Raw genomic sequence first — 27,810 nt, 5'->3', positions numbered from 1 at the left:
TAAATAAAGAATAGATTCTTTGTGACTTCAAATTCGTTGTTATGACATTTAGATTAAAGGAAAATCTGGGTCAATCGAAAAAACCATCGTTAAAAATGGATATCGGTGATTCTCGAGCGAGGTATTGTATTCGCGTTTCGTTTTGTTGCGTGCGGGAGAATCCAGTCAGAGTGATAAAAAAAGAGAAATACCACCGGGGAAAGAATCCTTCAACGTTGTCAGAGCGCGGCGCGTGTTGGTTTGAATTCACATAGGCGACGGAAACAGGAGGAATGCCAGAGAACGAGCTGCCACAGCTGGGAAAGAGGAACATAATGGAGAAGTAGGGGATTCTCCGCAACGAACGTGCACTTCCTAGGTGGCTCGAGTTCGAGCCGGAGCACGGAACGTGGCACGGAACGCTCGTCGCCGAGAGAGGTGAGGCCCAGTGACCGACATTCCTCCTCACTCCTGATCCTTCTACCGATCCTCCGCCCGGATCTCACGGCGACCCGAGCATCGCGAGCAACCGGAACCCGTGGGCTCATCGCCCTGAATTTCCGCTTAATACAGCCGTTCGTTCGAGTACATCACGCGTAAAATGTGTATCCGATATGTAAGGGAGTTAAACTGCAATCGGAAATATCGCGCGCGGACATAGTAAAATAAATGACATTACGTTGCGCGCGGATATAGTAAAATGGATGACAAAAAATAAAGAATTATAATGTGATAGAATACAGAATAATTAAAATCGCAACTTAGTTACAATGGAACAATATTTTATATATCATTGTGTATCATAAATCAATCATGGTACACGTCATATTTGCAGCACGCTTGCGCTCATACGCTTTCCAATAAGCGAAATAAATGTATAATACAGAATACGTGAATGTTTAATAAGTTTAAAATTCGCGTATAACAGGATTCACATAGAACTGTGACAGGAAATGTTGGAATAGATCGTGAAACGAGTTGATGATTCCTCGTCTCAGGAATTAATCTTTACTTGCTTATTTGATTTTCTATCCATCTCTGGTATTTAGTACGGATATGAATAGAATAAAATAGATAAAATTGATCAAGTTCCTATTTTCTCATTGCAATCATATTGGATCATGATATCGTGAAGTGAAAAATCATATGATTTTTTTCTATGCTGCGTTATGCTGAAATAAATTAGTTTTTTTTGTATGCCACTATTTCACGCTTGATAAAATGTAAAAAAAAAACTTTTATTTTTATCATCCTGTGTTTGACGTTTTGAATCATTTTATAAAAATGAGTCTTTCTCCCAATACTCCAACTAAAATGGCATGGGTTCAAGTTTAAAATTTATAAATTCTTGCGAAGATGGCGAATTTAATGACAGAGAGAAATTGCTCTTAACAAAAATATAATATATTAAGATATATTTTTCTTCAATTGGTGTATCGAATTATGCATTGACTTTAAAATATCGATTTTTTCAAAATATTATGTATCAGATGACAATATCGACTTTATTAGTATATTTTTTGGTGTGACTGAATACTTTTGAATGCTCTATATCTATTTCTATTTGCATGGGCAAAATCGATAAAATTAACAAACTACTCGATAAAAGCGGAAACAGAAATAACAAAAAAATCGTTTAAATGATTTTATTTATGATTATCATGTAAAAGATATATGCATTAGGTTGACATTTATATATATATGCATATCATTAATATAGAAATAAAAATTATTTATTAGAATTGCTTAAATTGTATTTAATTGTAAAGGAATTAGATATTTTATAAAAAAAAGGTAAAAAACATACCTGAAAGTATTACTTTGTTTAATTATCTTTTTATTTAACACAACCTTAAACAAAAAATAAAATAAACTACACAAAATATATATGAAATCAATTTAATTAGTCAGGTATAATTCAAAATTCTAAAATCAATCAAAATATTAAATATCTAACTACCAAAAATATTTTTGAAAATATTATATAATAATTATATAATATTTAATTACAATTATTTCTATTTTATAATTTTATTCAGATTTGAAACTATATAAAATGATTAGTCATTTAAGTGATAATTTATTAAAATAAATGTAATTGTTATAAAATAGATTACAAGTAATAATTATAAAACTAGAAATCACATTAAATAAAAAATTAGCTATCCAAAATAGAATATTCAATCAGTTTAATTAATCAAATATTTTGATAATTTAGTTAAAAAACTTACTTTTCAAGGTATTATATATGATATTTAATTATTAATATAATTTTTTCTATTGTATTTTCACGCAGATTCTAAATAGAATAAAATAATTAGATGCATATTTAATAACTCATCAATGTTGCATACAATTATTATGCAAAACAGATTACTAATAATAATTATAAAACTAGGAATTATGAACACTCTAGGTGCGCGCGAGAAAAAAAAAAGAAAAAGAAAATACGAATTTCTTGCGTGCGCAGATGATGCGCAAAGGATTTTTGCGCATATTCCACGTAAGTGACAGAACAGGACAAGCCACTACGTCAACATAACCTGTATTATACGCGTGATTGCTTTTACTTTCCGATCCATCGTTTTACGAATATTTAAAATATCTTGCGATACACATAATAATTACCTTTTTACAATGGTGTCCGTTTTAAATACCGTCGACACTGGTCACGAGGACATGATTCACGACGCTGAAATGGATTACTATGGTTTAAGATTAGCTACCTGCTCGAGCGACAACTCGGTGAAAATATTCGATTTGAAGAATGGTACTCAGAGCCTCGTTGCTGTGCTCAAGGGACACATTGGTCCCGTGTGGCAGGTCGCGTGGGCCCATCCCAAGTTCGGCAATCTTTTAGCATCTTGTAGCTATGACAGGTACATAGTCCTATCATAGCCCTGTAACATATATTTACAGAAATATAATGTTTAATAATTAAATCAATTGTATTAAATAATGTAGTAATAGCTGAGATATTTGACATACGCACAATTAACGATCGTGCTTGTTTAGGAAAGTAATTATCTGGAAGGAACTTGGAGAATGGACCAAGATATATGAGCATGCTGGTCATGATTCTTCTGTCAATTCGGTCGCATGGGCGCCACATGAGTTTGGTTTGATCCTGGCTTGTGGAAGTTCAGACGGATCAGTTTCCATCCTTGCAAACACTGGAGATACTTGGCACATGCAGAAAATAACAAATGCTCATACAATTGGATGCAATGCAGTCAGTTGGTGTCCAGCGGTAGATTCAGGCGCTGATCCCAGTGTGACTCAACAGAGAAATGAACCTGTTAAGCGATTAGCCACTGGTGGTTGTGATAACTTGGTGAAGATATGGAAAGAGGATGGTGACAGATGGATAGAAGAAAATAAACTAGAAGCGCACAGTGATTGGGTATGACTTAATTATGATTGAGTTTAAATTGACTGTTATATAAATATTTATGTATTTATGTATATTTTTGTTGTATTTATAGGTTCGCGATGTAGCCTGGGCACCAGCAGTTGGTCCATCCCGAGCTGCTTTGGCATCTTGCTCACAAGATCGCCGTGTAGTTGTATGGACTTCCAATGATTATACTAGCTGGACACCAAATGTTCTTAATGTTTTTGATGATGTTATCTGGAATGTTAGCTGGTCATTAACAGGTGGTATTTTGGCGGTTAGCGGTGGAGATAACAAAGTATCACTCTGGCGTGAAAATTCTGAAGGACAGTGGGCATGCATTTCGGAATTGAACAAAGATCAAGGGAATCTAAATAATCCCGATCAACGTGCATTATAACATCGTTTTAATGGAGATGTAAAATAATATGCAAAATAAGCATTGTAAATTAACATAATTTGTTTGATATCAGATATCTTTTAGCAAAATGTTGTATTCTCAATTTCAGAGTTAGCATAAGTATGATTTATTATTAGTCTTTAGTTATCCATTTATTCCAAATATAACACTGATCTTTATCTGTTTCATCTTTATTGCGATAATCATCGAAAAAAATACTTTATACATATCGTACACCCTTATAAAATACTTTTTTATGAACAGAATGTGTATTTGCAACAATATTTCAATAGTTGTTTTTTTTATTAAAAAAGTTATCAATTTCATCGATATTATATTGAGTAATAAATTACTTATTTGTAATCAATCTTGAGTATATAAAGATGCGGCGAAAACTATGTCGCGTTTAATTGCGGTTGATGCTTCCTCCATCTTTTCTTTTAAAACCGGATCACCTATAGTTACAGCCGCATTTTTAACGTCTCGCAAGGTTTCGCCAAGTTGCTGTATGCAACGAACTATAATTCCTTCCTGGACATCCGTCATCTTCATGATTTCGGCGAACGATTTAGCTTGCGCCCATTCATAAACAACTTCTACTAAGCCAAAATTCAATGGTTGCAATGTTGACAGTTGATAATATTGCTCTAAATGTTCTAATTCTCCATGCACCTCGTTCATTATCATGCAAGCCTAAAAAAAGATTATTTTAAAAAGATATAATAAAATTATATCTTCTTGTAAAAAGATATAATATGTTTTAAATGTTGGATTAACATATACATTAGTGAGACTTGGCGTGAGTTTAGGTTCGACATCCGTACGTTGTTGGAAAATTAATGCTGATAATAACGCTACTATTTCCGCCGGTTGTAAAACAGTTAATACATTTTTGAGAATCAATTCTGTTATCAGCAATTCATTACTACCCATTTGTAGCGCAACTCTTCCTTTTAAGGCCACTAATAAAAAAATATATTGTTTTAAATAAATATTAAATTTACAATTATAAATGTAATTATATATTTTGATACATTTAATATACAACCTCTTTCATCGTTATCTATGTATCTCAAATGTTTGAGGAGTGCTACCATATTCAAATAATCCGGATATAACGCCATTCCTTCATCACTAAGTTTAAGTTGAAGCTGTCGCTTTTTATCCTCGAGTTGATTTCGTTCGAATACAGGTCTAAATTGTTCTTCAAAATTTGGTATTTCCATGCACTTCATGTCGTTAAGACTAGCTTTTAATTTGTCTTTATGTTGTATTCTCAATTTAAAATCAGTTTTCGATGAAGGTTCGATATATGGCTGTAGAACATGTATATTGGTGGAAGCATTAAATGATAGAGAAGTCAATTCTTGGACTGCTGTCTGACATGTTTGTCCTGGTGGATCATTTCTAAAAAATGAGAATCGATAAGTAAAACTCCAAAAATTTTATTACTTTGTTATATTATTTCTTACTTAAATCGTGAGATTTGCCTCTTTTCCCAATCATTTAATATCAGAGAGCAATCGACTTTTATCTGGCAGTTGGTTATTTTTAATATGTGCCATGCGGATAAAGTCACAACCTCATGCGACGGATTAATGTTTGGGACAAATATCTCTTTTTTCGTTAGACTAATAATCTCGCACCATTTCTTGAATATCTGAGGACTTTTGAATTCACCAGCTTCGGAAGTGGACGCATTCGCATCCTTAAGTATCAACGCTTTGTATTGTGTAGAATTTTTGAGATATAAAACTTGCAATAATAGGGCTAATTTATTATAATGATTTTCGTATGATACTAGCAAGATTCTGCCTTCGGTTAAATTCTTTGCTGTTTTTTTGGAGTCAAACAAATAAGGATTCAGAAATTTAACATCTTCCAGATAATCGACCGCTTTTTGATAGAACGCAGAAAGCTTCTTTTGCATTTCAGTCAAAGCCGGCAAATTTAACAACTCGCGTTCGATTTTTCGTAACTCATTGCTATATGTTGCTTCTTGCGAGGCTAACGGTGATTCTTTGAAAGACTTACGCATCATTGCTTCAACAGTGACAGATTCATTTACTCTTCTCAAATTCAGAAGCATAGAATATGTGACTTTAAACTTCGATTCTAATGTTTGTGGTTCACCGCACATCATAGGTTTCAAGTCGTTAAAGTGTGGCACATCATTTCTGCACATTACTATAACAGTTCCCGTGGTGTCGTGACCTCGCCGTCCAGCACGACCAGCCATCTGTATGTATTCAGTTGGATACAAAGTACGAAAATTATTGCCGTCGTACTTTCGTATAGAATCGAACACCACTGTACGTGCTGGCATGTTAACTCCCATGGCAAAAGTTTCTGTCGCGAATAATAACTAAAAATATAAGTAAAATGCAATTTTGTTAAATCTTCTTTACACATCTTTAAAAATTTAAAAATTTAAGAATTTTTAAGATATAATTTTGAAATTTTTTTTTATTTTTCTACATTTCTTTGTAATGTTACCTTTACAACTCCATTCTGAAACAACATTTCTACGATTTCTCTCAAAATTGGTAATATTCCACTGTGATGTATACCCACGCCTTTCTCTAAAAGTTCTTGCATCATAAGTACTTGCGGTAATTCTCTGTCGCTACCTTTCAAATGTTTTATGTTAGATTGGAAAAATACATGCACTTGATGCTTTTCTCTTGCGGTCGTTAAATCGAGATTTCTTAACGTAGCAGCATTCATATCACAGCGTTTCCTTGATAAAGTAAATACGACGACAGGTAACATATCCTATAAAAAATTGATATTTTACATAAAAAATAATTACTGTAAATTTTTTTAGTGGAATAAAAAGTAATATGATTAACACAACGTACGTTGTTCTGAAGATGGCTTATAAATGCTCTCCATAATACTTCTTCTTGTTTAGGTGTCATTTGAATTTTCCTTCTAAAATCCTTTGGGATTTTATCCTTTTTTTTATCAGATGTGTTCGTTGCTTTGTACCATCTGGAATATAAAATATAAAAATATCAGAATTAATATTGCTATGTTTCTCTTTCAAAAATACATAAGAGTAGTACAATAAGTGATTTACCCATCTAATAAAAAAAGGCCATTGCCATCAAGGACTAAGAATTTGTCATCCTTAGTTTTACCGTCAGTGCCAGTATACAAGTAATGTAAAAGAGGTATTGGTCTTTTCAAAGTGCTAATTACATACATTTTTCGTTTTTTGATACGACCAACCCAATCTGCAAATATTATCGGGTTTGGTACAGTCGCAGATAACATTACTATGTTAATATTCTGTGGTAACAGAATGACTATTTCTTCCCATACATGACCTCTCTAAAAATATAAGGCAATTTTTACATATAGATAACAAATGTAAAGAAAAATGATTAAATTACATAGAATATACGCATCATTTTTATAAAATCAATATTACGTACATCTTCATTATTTATATAATGCACTTCATCAAATATAACAAATTCTAAATCTCGTAAAATATCGGATGCACAATACAACATTGATTGTAGAATCTCTGTTGTCATGATTAGACATGAAGCAGTTTGATTTATTTGCAAATCACCTGTTAGTAGTCCAACACTTTCAAATTTCCTCTTAAAATCACGATATTTCTGATTTGATAATGCTTTTATAGGAGACGTATAAATTACTCTGAAACATAAAAGATAAGAGCAGGAAACTGTTAGAAATGTTAGAAAACTATTACATATCTATTATAATAATAACAATACTGCAAATCAATTTTTGACTTTGTAGCTCTACCTTGTCATATGCTTTTGACTCAATGCAATAGCATATTCTGCAACAGTAGTCTTCCCTGCTGATGTATGTGCAGCAACAAAGACATTACTGTTCTCTTCCAATTTAAGAATAGCTTGCTTTTGAAAAATATCCAATTCATAATTGAATGTAATTGCTGGATCAGGTACTCTCTTGTCAAAGTCAGTTACTGGTGCCGATACATCCAGCTGTTCTGCCCATTCTGTCTTTGCAAGTTCTTTTTGTTTCTCGGATATTTTCAAAACAGGTATATCTATATCTTTGGATAAAATGGGATTATCGTCTATAAAAGGAATATTATTATCCGAAGTTTGTACATTCTCTTTCTTTGGCTCTTTGATTTGATTCTTTGAAGACCAAGAACCAAGCAAATTTCCTTCTTCATGTATAACAGACATTAAATTTATATTATTATCATTATAGATTTTTAGTTTTTCGAGTTCTTCAGATACGAATTTTTCAGAATCTTCTGCTTCATTCCATGTACAATTAATTGGTGTGCAATTGTCACTTTTGAATTCTAATCCTGAGCTGAATCCTTTGGCTAACGTTCTTAAATCCTTTTCAAAATCAATATCATCCACGACATCAGTCTGAAGTATTTTAGGTTCATCAAAGCCACCAGGCCAAAATGGAATATTACTAGGATTACCTGTGGAAAATATATCATTTAATATAATTTGTGATTAAATCTTACTAAAATTTTAAGTAGGATATACATGTCAAAATAAAATCAAAATACCTCGAACTCCATCTGTAAGTGGACCAGGCGCACGAGTCATAGACATAGAATTCCTTGCCGTTTCTCCTGCACCTTGCAAGACACTCTCTTGTATTTCACCAATCTTACCTGTTATTGGATCACGATCAAACTTCAGTGTGGTGTTAATTGGAGCTAAGTCAAATTCCAACAATGAAAGAACATTAGATTTGCGTAGCCAGTAACATTGAGTATTATCCAGCTGATGTATAGGCAATCGTTCAGGACATTCAATATATTCCCGTAATTCTGATCTGATATCAGGCCAAATAGGTGGCGGCTCGACAAACTGTAAGGTTAACATATATAAATAAGTAAAATTATAAAAAAAACTATAAAATAAAAAATTAAAAAACTATAAAAAAATGATATATTTAATATTAAATGAAGATTACCTGCGTTGATTCAGTCATTGTTGTTTTATAAATCTTTCTTATTTATAACATATTAATACATAATATATAATTTCTGAATCTTTGCAATCGTCTAATATAAAGTGTAAGTAGTTATACTATAATTAACATAAGATAAGATAATTTACTTGAATTTAATCGATCACTGAACAACAATTACATATATATTTCAAGTTATTTAAATCTTGATGTTTCATTAATGTTTATTCAATTAATTTGAATTAGTAATAATTAACCTCGCAAATACTGAAACAGGTTATACACGAATACCAGGTAGTAGTAAGTCAAAGATTCTCCTCTTAGAACGATTTTCAGCGCTGCCATGCTGAGGATAGCGATCATTTGGAAAAAGAGAGGGAGGAAAGAAGGGAAAAAGGGAAGAGAGAGAGAGAGAGAGAGAGAGAGAACTTAGAGCGATTATGTCTTATCCGCATTTTAATTGAAATCTGTCCCTCTATTAGCACAAATTTGGGTTTATAAATTCATTTGTAAAAGATGTTACTTTCAATAAATGTATAAATTGAAAATGTACATTATTTTAATAAATTATTTTTATCAAATATTAAAATAATTTATTATGTTTTTACATAAAATATCGTATTTTTGTTATATTCAAGAGATTTATGAAACTAATATTGAAAAATAATTACAGAAATAATAATATTCTTTAAAATTTAATATAACTATAAAAAAATTTAGTGAAAAAAACATGATTGATAGTAAAATGTCTCTGTAATAAATCAATAGTCTTCCATATCATCCATGAAGTATTATTGAAAATGCATTTTCTTAAACGGAATCTAGAAGGCTCCACTTAAGCAACAAAATTAATTTAAAAATACATTTAATAAACGTTAAAAATCAATTTATAAATGTTTAAATTGAAAAAATAAAATTTAAATTTGTTTCGTATTTTAAATCATTTTAAATTTATCTAATTTATATGTCCATATTTATATAAAAAGAACATAATATTTTATTTTAATATCATTACTTCGTTAAAAGAAAAAAATCTCTGTAAACATGCCATATGTATGTATACATATGTACATATAAATATGAACATATTTATAAATATAGATATTATGTTGAAAATAATTAGTACTTTATTCTACAACAAAAAATTATGTACGGGTGTATATTATATAAATATATTCTTCGTCCATGAATTGTGGATGCAACATGGATACGTACCAGAATACGATTTTATCAGCAATATTGGAAGATGGATGTTCCAAATTTAAAAATGGATGTACTGGCGATAATGTATAGAAGACATTGACGATCTCACAAAAAAAATCGGAATAGCCTAAGGTTTCTCTCTGCTTACAGTTAGGAATACCATTAAAAAATTTATACACAATTACAAATTACATTTACATATTTTATTACATAATTACACATCTCTTATATTATTTAAGTATAAACGCGTTTCATTTTGTTCTGTCTCTTTTCAATTTTGGCCTATCATTGCGTTTATTCTTTTCTTGCAGTCGCAAATGCTTATTCAGTTTACCTGTGTTTTTCAATTCTTCATACCGTGAAACTAAATTTAAGATCTTTTTATCAGCTGCAAAAAACAGACAACATAAAATGATTAGAAAATGTGATTAGAAAATGAATTAGTATTGTGTTAATGATAGGATTTTAGAACTTACATTTTTTCTTGAAAACAGGCTTTTCTCCTCGTTTAAAAGATTGTAGCAGTTCTTTCTTTTCTTGTAATTTTTTTTCTTCTTTTTCCTTCCTCTTTTTTTCTTCTCTTAACTGATTTTCAAGTCTCTGAATGAGATATTTTATCTTTTTCACAACTTTTTTATCTGTAGTTTCTTTCAATTCTTTTTGTAAAGTTTTGAGATCGTTTTCTCGCAATTTATTAATAAATGCATAAGAACGTTTGAAGGCCTTCTGATCAAATGTACCACATAAACTATCAAATCTAGGATCTCGAGATACAACTTTTTTGACTTCAGTTATTTGTTTATATTTTGGAACTGGTTTTTTGGCAGACATTTCTCTTGGCCTGTTCTTATTTTCCCGCTTAAATTCTGTTCTCTTCTTATATTTTTTTCCAAGTACTCTCTGATTATACACTTTGGTACCTAACTTTTCTTTTAACTTCTGCAAGTCCTCAAAACTCATATGTTTTAATTCCTCTCGTATTTGCTCCTGAAACAAACACATCATGCATATACAAGCTTTTTCATGAAAATTGTTTTGTATAATCAATCTAATTAAGAGAAATAAAAATATAGAGAAAAAAAGCTTACCTGACTTTTATCTTCCAAAAGTAAAGACTCTTCCTCGTAATTCATGTTAAATTTTATGATTTAATATAATGATTTAATATAGTAGAATATAAATTTGTTGATCACTGTAACAAAATACAATACATACATTTTTAGGTTAGAAATATATTTTGTTCATGTAATGAACAATATTTAAGAAAAATAAATTTATTTATTACTTACATTTGTACAAATACTATAACAAATACTATAACATTTATTAAAGATTACGTCCTTCAATTATTATCAAAAATATTTATACAGCCCAGACAGATGATTGAAACTGTCTTATCTACAAATGTCACCAAACTCACAATGTGCTCAATATGTGCTTACAAGTTTCTAACAAATGACACGTGAGGATTTGCAATACTGTATTATCAACTGTTGATTTAATTTTTGTTTTTTATTAACATGAGTTCGAAATCTATTTCAAATCTATTTCAAATTATCAGAACGAAAAAAAGAAAAAAAATGATTAATTGTGATTAAAGTTGATCTACATTGATAAAAATATAGATAGATAATAATTAGCTTACAATGAAGTCTAATTTATAATTTATTATTCACTATAATATATTTATGACATAATAGTATTATATATCGCCGCGGTATTGTATTTTCTTATAATCATTGAAATAAGTTTCTTGAATAATTAAATGATAACATGACACTCGCATTTATTTGCATTAAATTGAATTTATTCCTATATCATTCATCATTATAACTTTATTCTGATATTTCATAGTATATCTATCAATTCTTATGTTTTAATGTAACCTTATATTACATATTATTAGTATTATATTATACTATTTGAAGAGACTAAAATAAGATTAATAGTGAATTATATTATTATAATAGTAAATTAATATTTTATTTATTAATCTTTATTTTGTCCATTTTGCATGACTATTCGTAGCGTCGTGAAGTATGAAAATATAGACGACAAATATTGTAACATTAAAAATAATTTGATATAATTTTTGATCTTTATTTTACAAAATCTTGTGTATAATTATTGTGTATAATTATTATGTAATATCCAATTATAATTAACGTCAATATTATATCAATTTAATATCTACCAAATAATACACGCAGTATTTAATTAAATTAATTTGTTATAAGTAAATGAATAAACTAAATAAACAAATAAGCAAATGAAAAAAAATCTTATGAAAATTATTCATTACACACAATTATATTATATTATTTATATGCAAGCGCATAGGTACATGTAAATAAATATAAAACTAGCAATAAATATGTAATGATAAAATAATAGTTATAAATAAAGCCTATAAAGAAGTTGATTGAAATTTTATTTAAACTTATACACTTATAAACTTATACACTATATGTTGCTAGGAAACATTTTTTTAAAGAAAAAGGAAATATATATTGATTCGAGCATACCATTATTCGAAAAATAAAATGTATGAAAATTGACAATTTTTAAATATATATATATATATATATATATATATATATATATATAATGATTAAATAAAGGTAATGACTAAATCTTTCTCTTGGAAATATTTATATCATTTTGTTGAGGAATAAATTAATTAGTTGTAAGAAAATAATTTAACGGACGAAAATTTTTGAAGTGATACTTGCTGTATTCGAAAATTTTCATTAATAACCATTTAAACAATGATATGATTAGGAAACTGAAAATCATATATATTAAATAGTGAACTAATTTGTGACAGTACAACATTGTAACAGTGAATTAATTTGTCCAAATAATTGATGTGCATGTAATGATGTAATATTCAAACTAATTTTCTCACCGATGCATAATAACTTAAAGATAATGCCGGTATAACGCATGGTATTGAAACAATTATTGGATATTTAGCCTTTATCATAATCGCAGGTAGATATTTTTTTAGAGTTACTGAATGCTTGTACCACTGTGCATCAAAAGCAGCTTGCTGGATTTCACCGCTCTTGCAATCAAATAATTATGCAATAGAAGTAAAATAATTTTTTGTAATAAAATTGTAATTTATTATAACTTGTAATTAACTTACAGTTTGAATCAAATTTTCTGCTGGTCATGTATACATAAATACTTCTGACAATGCACAAAAAGCTAAAAAAATACATTGGATTTTTATAGATGATGGCTGAGTCTGTTAAAAATAAAATCAAATAATTGGTGTAGGCAATGATTATATTATATTAGAAATATTATATAAGACACACACACACACACACACACACACACACACACACATTATCGTTATTACTGGTAAATGTTTAGGTTAGATCTTCCATCTCAGAATTGAATAAATTTACATTTATTCGATTCTTTTTTATCGAAAAATAAAGGTTAATAAAAATGACATAACTAATTAGTTCATAATTTACTATTTAATCTATGATTTATTATTTATTATAAGCATGCACATTTTCGAGGCAACAATACCATCGTGGTATTATATTTTTTATAATTATTGAAATAAGATTCTTGGATAATCAAACATGACAATTGCATTTATTCCTGTATTATGACAACTATATTCTAATGTTTTGTAATATAGCTATCAATTTTTTTTGTTTGAATGTAATTTAATATTACTTATATTGTAATATTTAATATTACTTATATTGTATTACTTATATTGTATTACTATATTGTATTACTAAAGAATAACATAAGATATTACAATGAACTAATATTTTATTTCTTAATCTCCATTTTGTTCATTTTGCATGACTACTCGTAGCGTTGTGAAGTATGAAAATATAGTTGACAAGTACTGTAACATCAATGATAATTTAATACAATTTTTGATTTTTATTTTACAAAATTTTGTAATTTTGTTTAATTATATAATTAGTAACACTATAATATCAATTTAGCGTCTATTGAATAATATATACAATATTTTATTAAAGTTATTTAATAATATAAAAAAAATAGATATAATGATCATATTTAAGTCTTTTAACTTTTTGAAATATATACTTTTTATTTTATTGGGGAATAAATTAATTAATTGTAAAAAAATTAGTTAAGAATTGTGATTATGAAGATATTTAAAGTTATACTTGTCATATATTGACTGAACAATGACATGATCAGAAAATTAATTATTACAAAAAAATCACATTAAATAGTGAATATTAATTCGTCTAAATGATTGATATGCATAATCAATGTAACAATATTTAAATTAATTTTCTCACCGATGCATAGTAATTTAAAGATAATGATGGCATAACGCATGGTATTGAAACAACTAATGGGTATTTAGCCTTTAACATAATCATTTGTAGATATTTTTGTAGAGCGATTGATTGTTGGTACCATTGTGCATCGAAAACAGCTTGCCCGATTTCACCACTCTTGTAAAAATATCAGATAATTATGCAATATAAATAAAATATTTTTTTGTAATAATTAACGTACAGTTTGAATTAAATATTCTGCTGGCCATGTATACATAAATACTTCTGCTAATCCGCTAAAAGTTAAACCAACACATTGCATTTTCATGGATAATGGCGGATCCTATTAAAAATAAAATCAAATAATTGGCATAAGCAATGATTAGACACAAATTTTGGTTACAGATATATAATTTGAGAAAGACTGATAAGACAGCGCGCATGTGCGTAGATTTTATAATGAAGATAACATTGAATACATTTTATTTTTATGCTCGCCATGCCATATAGAAATAGTAAAGAAATAGTTATAAAATTATTATTATAATTATGAAATTTTAAGTAATTAAAAATAACTTTCTGATTGAATGGTAAAAATTATTAAAGATAAATTATAACATATGTACGCATTATTTTGCATCACTTAACCGAATAAAAATCTTTAAATAATTTCAATTGCTTGTTATTTAAAAATTATAGCAATATCTCGATATCAAACTTTTAATTCTTTTAAATATTATTAAAATATTATACAATGTTATTGTATATCACCGTAAAAGGATCATAAAAGCGTATTTATAATGATTAAAAAAAATAAGCTTATCTAGTGTTACAATATTGTTATATAAATATGTAACATTCCCAAATAATTTAATGTCCTAAAATTTGATCATAATTTTAAGTTTGATTTAAAAAAACTTTGTTGTCTAGACTATTGTTAATATTGATATTATAATACTCACGGTAATAAACACTAGACCAACTATTATTAATGCAAAAGTACTAAGACTTATGGTTATCAATGCAAAGGGACGAACTACGACGATTACTTCTTCCGCATATCTGAAATAAATTTATTAAATAATTTTGTTGAAATATTTTATTTTTTATGTAAATGTTTTAAAAAATTTTTTAAATATAATGTATTATAATAAAATTTTATTAAAAAAATTTTGAAAAGTTTTATCTTTAAAATGAGATAGATTGTAATGTTTGTCGAAAATTTAAAGTCATTGTTTTTGATATAACAATATATTTGTAAAACTGAAGATATTCAAAGAAAGAAACCAGAAGTTTACTTATAAAAATAAAATCTTTTCTAATTGAAATATTATTGTAAATATTATATTATATTATAGATTGGACCAACCTTAAAAAATATGTAATACTCTCTTTGCTATATGTAATAATCTAATATAAGTAATTTAAATGTAATGTTAAATATTCTACTTTAGTTTAGTCTTTCTACTTTAATCTAAATACATCTCAATTACAAATTTTCAAGTAAAATAATTATTTAAAAAATCTCACTTTAATAATCTTTGATGTTTTCGAATGCAATGGATTAAATCGTGGATATTAGTAATACTTCGTAATTCCTCGTTCAATAATTCAAATTTCACTGAGGTAATCCAAAGCAAAAGAGTTATGAAGACATTCATACATAGCTGGGAAGCTGCCTGAATGAATACAAGAGATTGATGTATAAAGATAATACTTTTTAACGGTTGTTCGTAAATAACTCGGAATGGATATTCGGCGTTCGTCGGAAACGGTTGATTCAGCGTGACAGGTCCAGTGATGATAATAACAGCACTTAGATAAATCCAAAGTATAGATCCACCGTAGAAGTGAATGCATTTGTCAATGTATTGTCGAACAATTGTTTCTTCATGAGGCTTAAGTAATTTACAGAAATTTTCCATTTCAATTGTGACGTACTAAAATCAATTTTAAATAAAAATATTAAGTATATTTAAATATATCCAATAATAAATTTTATTTTATATCTCACTGTTGAAAATTAATGAATATATTATTTACTTGTAAACGATGCGAATTGACTTTACAGCATATAATATTGCAAATAACATGTATTGTAGGACACATAACGATTATTGATTTTGCCATAATAAGAGGTTCAGCAATGTGATTTTTAACTGTATTTATTAGTCCTACGGTTAATCCTAAAGTTAATATTAGACACAAGTATTGATATAATGTCACACAGATAATTTTGAGCTTAACTGTGTCTTTTGGAAGAGGCCAGCACCAGGTTACAAACATACTTAATTTTATAGCACCGATCACTTTCTTCAATGTCAAATTCTTCTGCATGATCATATCATATATGCATATATATGTGTTATGACAAATATATGCGAAATCTTTCTCGCTTAAAAAATTGCCATTTTGCAATAAACAAATATATACATACAAAACAAAAAATTTTCATGCAAATTGTTATAAAGAACTCTTGTAGATTTTTTATTTGAATTGAATATACTTCCGTGATATAATTCCCACGAAATGAGAAGGATAGATAATGTGTAAGATACTGTCTAGTATATAGATCTGTATTCTACAGGTATCTATAGCACTCATAATATAAATTATAAAAGAATATATATCTCAAGGGATGTTCAATGCATTTATTTAATATGTTCTTATATTCTACATATTTTTCCTTTTATTGAAAATATGAAGGAAACTTTCATAACGGTATTTTCTACTGTTTTTATGATGATTGAAGTATAATGTGAAGATTGAAGATGATTGAAATAAATTATATAGAATACGTAATAGTTCAAGTAGTAGTTCAAGAATTGTTTTTCACTTTCTACCAACACTTGCTTTAGATATTATTTATTGTATAAGTTTCTCTAATCAACTGTAATTTTATTAAAATGCTTTCGAAAGCAAAGATGCTATCTTTTATTATTTTATATGCTGAAGCCAATAATATTACACTACTATGTATATTTAATATTATTATTGTTTGTTGATATAGCTTTTTTCAAATTAATTTGTATTTATATCAAAAGACACTGGTAATGTCTCATGTCAAGTGTGCACATCAGTGTATTATGAGAGTGAGATTTTCTTAACATTAATGTGAGTAGTAGTGTATCTTCATATGACTATAGGACGTCCAGTTGGGAATATTTGAGATTATCGGAATGTTAATTACAACTGGACCGATTACATTTTTAATATGTTTAATCAATTTTAAGTTCAAATTGCATAAGAAAAAATTGCATAAAAAAAATTTCTTTATTCTTTTTCTTTAAAGTACAAATATAACGATGCGAAATTAAAACATATAAATTTTTTATTAAAAAAACTGGGTACCTTCTTCTCCATACGATTGTTTTTGATTATTTTTCATACTAAAAAGCTTTAATGGATTATCCTTAATTTTCTTAATAATTATAAACACATACACACATACTTTTACTTTCATACATCCACATATCCGAAATCTCTCATTTTTGTATGTTTGTATATTTACACAGCAGTATCTTGCAATTTTATCTATTCATTTTTTAATACATCTGCACTTGCACATTTATATTTCCATACGTTTACACATCCACCGTCTCACATATTATACATTTGCACACTTACACCTTCACATGTCTATATACCAAGCAATTTTTTACATTCATTTTTTCATGCAATCATGCATCTCTGCACTTATGTATATACTTATATATTCATAATTCATAGTTAGATATACTTTTAAAAAAATAATTTTGTAGGGGATTATAATAAATGATATATATTACATTGTTACATACATATACGCGTATATTAAATTAATAATATAATATTTATTATTATTACATAATTTCTATATAATAAATGCAATATTTGAAAAAGTTTAACTAATTGCTTGCTTTAATTTATGTCAAATCCTAAATATTTTTTATACAATTCGATAAGAATATCTGCAAATTATATCTGCATAAAATATCTAAATTTATTCCAAATATAATATTGTTCGTAATGTCATAAAATATGAAAATGTAGTGGAAAGAACCTAGGAACGTAATTAATAACTTATATCAATAATTATGAATAAAACATGTTCGTGCGTTAATTTTATCGCAATTAATATTTATGCTTACCTTTCCGCAAAATCTTATAGAAATTATGGATATAAGATTTGTGCCACTAATTCCAATTGGTTTCTGACATCTTTGAATAATTATAAGAATTGTCCGACGTACATTTACCGATGCATTTAACCATGGAGAATCATAAATTTGCCAACATATACTATATGACTATAACAAGAAATAAATATGATACACACACACACACACACACACACACACACACACACACACACACGCACGCACGCACGCACGCACGCACGCACGCACATACACACACACACACACACACAATATGTATTATAATTATAATATATATGATATATTATAATTATAATACATATTGTTCAATATATATTATCATTATAATAATTATATTTTTTAATTTGCTTGTTTTTTTCAAAAAAGATATGAAAATGTTTAGTTTGTGATTATGATTGTCATATAGAATTGAAGAACTAACCATATCAGTTACTGCTTGCGCTGACCAGCAACAGACAAAGAGTCTCCATATTGAAAAAGAAGTGATAAGAAGAAATAAACTTATTTCTAGAATAGGTGCATTCTGTAATTAATGTGAAATTATGATACAAATTTAGAATATATTATGCTTTATTGGTTAAAATAGAATTTTAAATGAATGCTTACATACTTAAAAATTAATACATTATAAATTCATTAATCTAATCTCAAGAAAATTATTAATATAATTATTAATTAGATATTAAAAAAATTTTGGTGCAATAATTGATCAGATGCAAAATAAATAAATTGAAATAACTATAACAAATATATTAAAGATAACGGATAAATGACAGTATTTATTCGAATATATTGAATACTCACATTTAGAATCAACAGACCACTACTAATTATGTATATGGAAACAACAATTGTCAATTTAAAGATTATATGACTGAAAGTACAATCAATTCCTCGTACGTAACTAAATTGAAGGATCATGAAAAATAATATGGTAATATAAAATATTCATTTTTGTTTGCAGTATCCAAATGCTTAACTTAACCACTTAAAACATTTTCATTTTAATGGAAAAATGTGTTAGAAAACAATTTATTTTATTTAAAATATAAAATATTTTTAATTTAAAATTATTAAAATATCAGTTCTTAATCAAAATTTCAGTTTTCATATTAATAATATTATTTACAGAATGACCACGATAGCCAACCGATATGTATTTGTCGAGTAATTGATTTATATCTATATAAAAAGGAGATACCTACATAAAAATAAATTAATCACACTTATATAAAAATAAATTAGTTTGAGAGAGAAAGAAGGAGAGATTTTATAGACAAAATGTATTTCTCTGAATCAATCTTTTTATGTAATGATATTTTAAGTGCTTAAGTAAGATATTCTGTAATTGTTCTAACAAAACATTTTTAAAAAGATATATTGTAAAGTAACGTACTCAAATGTATTTTGATGTATTATGATGCAGGCTCGAAGTTTATCGACAGTGACTGCAGAACGTATTTGCATACCTAGCAAGCTGAATTTAAAGACAGCTTGCCACAATGTAACGATTACCATTATGTCGACAATTATAATTATTGAACATGATAGAATGGAAAATACATTTATTGCATAAGCCACACAATAAACCCAAAATTTGGATAGTGAAAAAGGATATATAACATTGAGTGGTAAAATTCTATCTATCATTACTGGCGAAAGAATGAATAACCATGCACAAATAATATATATTATTATTAAAGAAAAGCATATTGCACATGTGTTATACATAAATTTTCTTCTCATATTTTTTTCGTACGGCATCCATACTTTAATGCATTGGTCTATGTCAAACAATAATTCCTGCGAAGCCATCGAAGTCATTTTTATATCATAATATATAGTATATAACATGTTTTAATAAATTCAGTAAGCTTTTTAGTGTAAAGTTTTATATAAATAAATATATATAAATCAAGAAATATAAGAGAAAAGAATAAATTAATTAAATATTGCACAAACATTATATTATAAAATGTATTATTTACGATATAATATGACAATATGACAATATTTGTATAAAAAGTCTTTTTTTATTTTAAAGAAAAAAATAATTAAAAATACAATATAAAATTCAAAAATTTTATTTTATTTTATTTTTCCTTAATATAGCAAAATATATTATTATTATTTCTCTTTAAATTTTAGTTTGCTATAAATAAATTAATTAATAATTAAATTTTATAGAGTATTAACCTGCAATTGTTTTTCCCGTATTCTGCAATAAAGAAGATTAAATGTCGTTTCTAAAGAATATGTCATCTCCACTAACGTTCTCATCGTATCGATGAAGTTTTTTCGATTGAAAGGAAATATTCTGTTAGCGAGTAGATAACACTGGCATATCATATTCACTGTGTAAATACACCAAAAAAATTTATAGAGAAAAATCTTAACTTTCCCAACTTTAGAATTTAATGGCCAAGTAGTTGTAAATCTCCCCCACACACGTATTCCGTATATTAATTTATTGTAATTCATAAAAATGCTCATTTCAAATATTAAATTGCACAATAAAAATACCGCGATCTTATTTATAGTATATTTGTAAATTATTGTTAAAGCGAAAATATTACACAAACAAATATGTACATAACATATGCTTCTCATAAGAAATTGACACTAAACTATCGGAAAATCATATCTACAAGTTATAAACACACAAATCATATCGCGTGTTATTTTATTAATTATTAATTAATTTAACGGACTTAAGAAAAGCATGTATTTATGGCAGCTGTTTTGCCAATTACTTTATCAATTCATTAGGATAAAGTCATTAAGTCTACTTTAAGAGACTTTACATTAATTTATAATATGATTATGTCATAACAGTTTAATTAAAGGTAACATCAGTTTAATTAAAGTATTATTGACAGCGTGTTTAATTTTTGTTTAAGTAATAATTTTAAAATATGTGGCAAAATATAAAAAGAAATTTTTATATTACATTAAAACATAAATATTATGTTAAAGTAAATCTCAATTTATACATTTTACAACAATTTGTGTATTGTACAATTTGTGTATTGTACATAGAGTGTCGGATTCCTAACAGTATATATTGTTTGTATATGGATAAAGAGAGTCAAACTGAGCAAAAAAATTTTCTACTATTTTGCGGATTTTTGCAGTTAGTAGAATTATTAATTATTAAAGATCGTCGAATGAGCGCATGTCTGCTCGGCCCATCGGCCAATGCAAGCGCGCAGCGAAGTGCAATCGTCCAATATGCGTTTTCGATTGGTAGATATTTAGATGTGGTGAGATTATTTATTAAACGTGAAGGCTACAAATGACGGAGCATCTGCTTATAGTGCACACTTTCAAACATTTTATAGCGCTTCTACCACGAACGCGTTAGGCGGTCACATATCGCTGCGTGTTTGTCATTTGCCAGTGGGCAGATATGCATTTATTCAGCAATTTTTAATAATTGATAATTTATTACTAATTGCAAAAATCGCAAAATAGTAAAGAACTTTTTTGCTCAATTTGATTTCTGTTTTATCTGCACACAAGTGGTATACCATTATTCAAACACCTTGTGTATTCTATAATAATTAGTGTTATATACATTAAGTTTTGTTATTACATAACAAAAAAAATTTGTATTTATTATATTTTATGATAATTTCTAGGATTGAAGATATGTATATTTCTTTAAGTTATATTATTTACATAAAAGAAAGGAAAGATGCAATTTGTAACATGACAAAATTAATTTGATTTCTTGTCGAATCAATTTTGGAAAGATTAAAAAAGACAATTTATATAATCAATTTAAGAAATATTTTTATTATATGATATGTTATCTAATATTTACTAATAAAGAAAGATATAAATATAAATCAATGTCTTATATAAATTTTTGTGTCATTATTATTAAACTGTATGTGCCATGGAACATAATATGTTAATATGTATGGAACATAATATGTTTGTTAATATATAGTTGAATAACGATTTGATTGATTTTGATTGATTTCTTCAAAAAATTTTATAAAAGTGAAAAAATATTCCATTTTGCAAGTAATATTCTGCAAATAATTAAATTATTATTGATAACTAATAATGATATAATGAACTAATAATTGATATAACTAATAATTACAACATTTAATCATATTTGTATTTAAATTTTTTATGTTATATAAATAAATATTAATTACTTATACGTAATTAAATTTATGAAAAATGAAGTTATGAGGCGAAGAATATCTTTATTAGAAGAATGATCTTCGTTAAGAAAATAGAATTGTCAAGATGATTTGAGATAATATAATATACTATATGAAACGTACCTTTGAGTCGATCACCAAAATACTGCACAAATAATGATATAGCATCACACAGAATATTTTAAACTTTGTCGTATTTTTTGACAACAACCAGTTTAGAATCAATATCAATTTAGAATCAAATTTAACTTCATGACGCACTCCTTTAGCATCACCTTTCCTCACACGACTGTCTGTGCTGCGTAACTATAGTTGCAAGTTGATATGAGAAATAAAAATTTTTTCACGTATTGTGTTCTATGAAACGTAATGAATGCTTCAAAGATTTGCAGCAATACTACGATGAAAGGGTATAGAAAAAGGGGAGTTATCATAAGTGTATATACTTCCTTACTTTTTCCTGCTTCGCGTGAGGCGCCTCACGCGAAGCAGAAAAATATATACAGATAAAAATATCATAAAACCTAGAATAAATGTGAGAGGCGCAGGGCATTGTTTATTAAAATTAAATTTAGTTAACAATTAACATTTCCTGCAATATCCGTAAAAGAATTAGAGAAAACATAAATAAATGTAAATAAATGTAAGAAATAAGGATAGGAAATAAGTTAAAATTTTTATCCTTTTTTTATAAATAATATGTCCTAGAAATATGTCCTAAAATATGAAAAATATTAATGCATATTCAAATGCATTTCAAATGATGTAAAGACGCAAGTCTTTCATGTTAACCTGTCTATTATTCTGTACACCTGGCTGTTTTCATAAATATTACAAGGTGTTTTGACTTATCGAGTTTCAACACCTGATAGCATACCTCATGTGCTGCATAATAATTTTATTCTGGCGTATCTCACGAAAGAGTGTGTGAAAAGTAACACATGTTTCACTAGAATACGTAAACAGTTTTAGAAATACGAACTCTACGCGCTCATGCAACATTTGCATGTCATAATTTTCAGGGAAGAGAAGATTTATGTTTTGTAAGAAAAAAATAGGAAATAGAATGATATAATAAGCTATAGGCATAACAAAGCTGTTATGAGGGTGTTATAAGAGGAAATATTTGAAAATAAGACTTCACTAAAAGACTACACTAAAATATGTTTTTCAAAATCAACATACATTTAATAATAAATATAAAGTATTTTCTTATTAATGTTCTAAATTTTAAGTCTTGTTTTTTTTTTTATTCGAAGAATTAATTTTATTCTTTAATTTTTCTTACTACTTATATAGAATTTTAAATTATATATGTCAATATAATATTAATTTTACTATTATTAAATCATATTATGTAAAATATTAATTTAATATACTAGTATACTAGTATATTATACTATAATATAGTATACTATATACTAGTATACTAATATACTTTAATATATTATGCGAATATTCTACATTGGTCTACAATTTATACCTCTTTATTAATTTAATTAAAAGTTTAAAATTTTGGTATTTAAATATTGTATAATACTATAGGTGTTTTTAAAAGCAAAATTTCTTAATAAATTAAATATATTAATTTCATTTTTAGATACAAATAATTTCTTGAAAAACATATACAAATATATGCCTTATATTTTTATATGTTCCTACATTTTCATGTTTCACACCGTGTTTCTTATTCTATACTTTGTAGTTATATACTAATAAAAATAGCTTACAAATTTTGTAAGTGCGCAACTTACAATATAAATAAATCTTCTATCTTTAAAATCTTCTCTAAAACTTTTAAAATGATTCTAAATATTTAATTTTCTTTAAAATGCTGTGAATTAAAATGATTAGTTTTTTCTGGAATTAAAATGAAAAAAATCACAATTACAGTAAATTTGTGGAATTGTTGTATTAATGTGTTTTTTTTATTTTTTGCTGGAAAACATTATACCTTTTCATATTACTAATATGCAAACAAAATTCTCCCGTTTCAGGAAATTTAATTTCTTCCTTAGAATTATGTTTCATCAGAAAGTATTATACGAAACGTTGTTAAGTAAGAAAATGCCGTTGAAACATACTGCAAAATTATTTATTTTTACTTGTAAAAATAGCTAAATAATAATGCATGATAAAATAAGTTTAAATTATTACTGCTATTATATTTAAAGCATTAAAATTAAAAGAAAATTATAAATACATTTATATAGAGTGTTTCATATTTATTGATACAACGTTCACGTGCAGCTGAAAAAATTAATGATTAAAGATCGCCAAATGAGTCCATTCACTGTCCAGTACATTAACAAATACAAGCATGTGACAAGATACAATCACCCACCGTTACGCGCATTCGTCGTTGTTAGAAATAATACAATAAGACGTTTGGAGGTATGCACTATAAGCTTTATCATTTGTAGATTATACTTGCACCGAAGTATATCTTTAGTTATTAATTTCTGATTAACTATTGCGAACATTGCAAAATGAAATAGAACTTTTCTGTTCAATTTAACTCTCTATTTGCACACGAGCGATGTACCATTAATTACCAAACATTTTATGTTTTATGTGTGTGTATATATATATATATATATATATATATATATATATATGTATATATATATATATATTTAATATATAATTTAATACATATATGTATATATATATATTTAATATATAATTAGATTGCAAGTTTTCTTACAGAAGCATAATGTTGAAAAGTTAAAGCTCTTAATAAGCCGGGAACAGATATAACAACAGCTCGTTGACATCGAAGTAAAGTATATAACATAATCCTTCGCGATTCGATATTTTGATTGTACCATAATGAATTATAAGCTGCTTCAGCAATATTGGAATTCTGAAACATATATTTTGAAAACATGTATAATTTTATCAATTATTATAATATCAATTTTTGATAAATTTGTTTTTTTTCCGACTTACTGTTCTCATTAGATGGTCAGCTGGCCAAGCACACAGAAGTACTTTTGTTAATGATGTAGAACATACTATCATATATTGAATTTTTACAGATGGCGGAAATTGCTGTTTAAAAGAATTTAGGTAAGAAACACAAGTAGAATTTATCTAATGATATCTAATAATTATGATAAAGACGGTAGATATACACACGCTAAGAAATGTAACGCCGCCGAATACCAATGCTACAGTACTGACACCGAGTGATGATAATACTACGTGTGCAATAGAATTACTCACTTCTTTAGCAAATCTATAAGAATTTATTTAATTTATGCAGTTTATAAAAATTTATTTAATTTATAAAAATTTTATTTAATTTATAAAATTAATTTATATATATAAAAAATTAAACATTGTAACAAAAAGTCACATATGATAATTTTGTATTAGAATTTTTTTAGAAATATATCATTTTCTAAAATAAAGATGAAAAAGAAAAATAGTAAATAAGTATTCTGAGAGTTATGAAAAAGATAATTAAAATATTTATTTTTACGAAAAATTAATTGATCGGACTTAGTTTGTATTTTTTGCATACCTTAACGTTTCTTGGTGTTCTTGTATACATGTTTTCCAATCACAATATTTCGTGATCATATGGAATTTGTTTGTCAAAATCTCAAAACGAGCTGTCGTAAACCACAGTAGCAGCGCGAGGAAAACGTTAGCGCTTACTTGACAATAAACCTGATACATACCAAGTGCTTGATGAAAATAGATTATCGCTGTCATTGGTTGATAGTCCACGCGAAATGGATATTCTATTTCTAATGGAAACATGCGGGATCGAATTAATGGCACTATGAGAGAACCAGCCAGAGATGCAGTAGTTAAAGTCAATGTAGTTCCATAAAGTGTAATATATTTGTTAATATATTGTTGAAATACATCCTTTTCTTGAGCGTTTGCTTGTTCATAATAATCTTCCATCTTATAAATTACATTCTGTAAATTTATTAAAATTTAATTTAATTGACTTCATTGAGTTACATATACATATATCACGTAATTTAGGTGTAAAGAAAAATATTGTGTTATATAAATGTATATCTTGCTAGAAATTTTTTTTGCTTCTATTTTGAGGGATTAAAATAAAATAATATAAAAAGAGATATAAAAAACCACGAAATTCAAAACACATCAATGTATATCATATCCACTATTGTTGTGCTGCAAACTTTTATATTTTATTTTTGAAAGCTTTTTTTAAATTGGTATAATAAAATATGGAAACTATGATAAAGTAATAAAAAATTTAGTATATTACTTAGTAGTTGATATCTACCTAAAAATAAAAAAAGTTCTCTATGAAAAAAAAAATATTTCCAAATTCGATCTGGATATGGTATACTTGCAATCAGATGTGTTTTCTAGGATTATAGGAAAATAATATATTCTATCTATATTATTTGTTACATTATTAGTCAATATATAAATGTAATTATTATTTTTTTCTTACTTGCAATCGATCGTGCTGTTGCGTAAATAAATATATTTGTAATGGAACTTCACAAAAAATGCCCAGTGCACAAGCTAATTGCATAATTAGAAAAACATTATCCAGATGATTAGTAATTGAATATACCAATTCGATAATTATGAGTGCACCATTCACGATTGACAAATATCGAAATATTCTGTCACGAATGATTTGAAACTTTGTGGCAGTTCGTGGTAGAGGCCAACAACAAGCGAACAATAAATCTATCTTCAGGAAAGCAATAACTTTGTCTAACGTCGGCGCAGTTCTCATATTACTATCTACCTATCACTTCTTTGTACGATCGCACGTTACTCCCTTCGCGGTTTTCTCAGACTTTTACGAAGAATTTCATACATAAGGGTAGAACCAGCAGTTAGATGATATGAGATTACGCTCATTAGCAATATGAAGTATCTTAGGTGGAATATTATCGCGCTTATTATTTCTTCCGTTTGCTTTCTTCTCTTTAAAATTCACATGCAATCGCGTGTGGATTAATAAGTTATATGACTAGGGTGTAGAGTTACGTATTCCACGCACGTACATTTCTATCTTGAATTATGAGATCTACGCCTTTAGCTAATCTGTGTGTAATTATTATACATTGAGAAAGATTATTACTATAATGGAAATTTTACTTTCCTAGAGAGTGAATGAAATAGAGAAAGTGTATATTGTTGATAAATGAAAAGTGACACAAGAGAATGCATATGATGATTTATTGTAATGTATTATAATGCAAATATTTTATATGTTACTTAATGCAAATAT

At 27.1% G+C, this 27,810-nt stretch overlaps 5 protein-coding genes across 5 annotated transcripts; 1 reads left to right on the top strand and 4 right to left on the bottom strand.

Annotated features, from left to right (window-relative positions):
* Nucleotides 1-2,470: 2,470 nt before the first annotated feature.
* Nucleotides 2,471-3,952, top strand: Sec13 (nuclear pore and COPII coat complex component secretory 13). The gene is made up of 3 exons (XM_011640919.2): nucleotides 2,471-2,858; nucleotides 2,995-3,382; nucleotides 3,465-3,952. Exons 1-3 carry the CDS (start codon nucleotides 2,617-2,619, stop codon nucleotides 3,771-3,773), a joined length of 939 nt encoding a protein of 312 aa, XP_011639221.1. The 5' UTR covers nucleotides 2,471-2,616; the 3' UTR covers nucleotides 3,774-3,952.
* On the bottom strand, nucleotides 3,949-8,872 carry tst (superkiller complex helicase subunit twister). Its single transcript, XM_011640920.2, has 11 exons — nucleotides 8,730-8,872; nucleotides 8,317-8,623; nucleotides 7,557-8,226; nucleotides 7,214-7,445; nucleotides 6,856-7,109; nucleotides 6,635-6,767; nucleotides 6,270-6,548; nucleotides 5,246-6,138; nucleotides 4,822-5,180; nucleotides 4,557-4,735; nucleotides 3,949-4,466 (listed from the first exon to the last, which is right to left on the bottom strand). The coding sequence occupies exons 1-11, from the start codon at nucleotides 8,745-8,747 to the stop codon at nucleotides 4,137-4,139; spliced, it is 3,654 nt and encodes a 1,217-aa protein (XP_011639222.2). The 5' UTR covers nucleotides 8,748-8,872; the 3' UTR covers nucleotides 3,949-4,136.
* Nucleotides 8,873-10,117: 1,245 nt separating this feature from the next.
* LOC105428542 (ribosomal RNA processing protein 36 homolog) lies at nucleotides 10,118-11,447 on the bottom strand. Its single transcript, XM_011640917.3, has 4 exons — nucleotides 11,219-11,447; nucleotides 11,018-11,121; nucleotides 10,406-10,916; nucleotides 10,118-10,317 (listed from the first exon to the last, which is right to left on the bottom strand). Exons 2-4 carry the CDS (start codon nucleotides 11,060-11,062, stop codon nucleotides 10,181-10,183), a joined length of 693 nt encoding a protein of 230 aa, XP_011639219.2. The 5' UTR covers nucleotides 11,063-11,121; nucleotides 11,219-11,447; the 3' UTR covers nucleotides 10,118-10,180.
* Nucleotides 11,448-12,642: 1,195 nt separating this feature from the next.
* Nucleotides 12,643-23,088, bottom strand: LOC105428541 (uncharacterized). The gene is made up of 6 exons (XM_011640915.3): nucleotides 22,689-23,088; nucleotides 15,755-16,164; nucleotides 15,187-15,286; nucleotides 14,466-14,567; nucleotides 14,243-14,401; nucleotides 12,643-13,812 (listed from the first exon to the last, which is right to left on the bottom strand). The coding sequence occupies exons 1-6, from the start codon at nucleotides 22,731-22,733 to the stop codon at nucleotides 13,741-13,743; spliced, it is 888 nt and encodes a 295-aa protein (XP_011639217.2). The 5' UTR covers nucleotides 22,734-23,088; the 3' UTR covers nucleotides 12,643-13,740.
* A 2,153-nt stretch (nucleotides 23,089-25,241) lies between these two features.
* On the bottom strand, nucleotides 25,242-27,806 carry LOC148934538 (uncharacterized). The gene is made up of 4 exons (XM_089084519.1): nucleotides 26,095-27,806; nucleotides 25,707-25,806; nucleotides 25,518-25,619; nucleotides 25,242-25,431 (listed from the first exon to the last, which is right to left on the bottom strand). Exons 1-4 carry the CDS (start codon nucleotides 26,484-26,486, stop codon nucleotides 25,252-25,254), a joined length of 774 nt encoding a protein of 257 aa, XP_088940645.1. The 5' UTR covers nucleotides 26,487-27,806; the 3' UTR covers nucleotides 25,242-25,251.
* Nucleotides 27,807-27,810: the final 4 nt, after the last annotated feature.

Source organism: Pogonomyrmex barbatus, unplaced genomic scaffold, assembly GCF_055798465.1.
Source record: "Pogonomyrmex barbatus isolate J1 unplaced genomic scaffold, ASM5579846v1 scaffold9, whole genome shotgun sequence".
Taxonomy (NCBI): Eukaryota; Metazoa; Arthropoda; class Insecta; order Hymenoptera; family Formicidae; genus Pogonomyrmex; species Pogonomyrmex barbatus.
The sequence above is the reverse complement of the archived record's forward strand: the minus strand, read 5'-3'. Positions and strand labels throughout refer to the sequence as shown.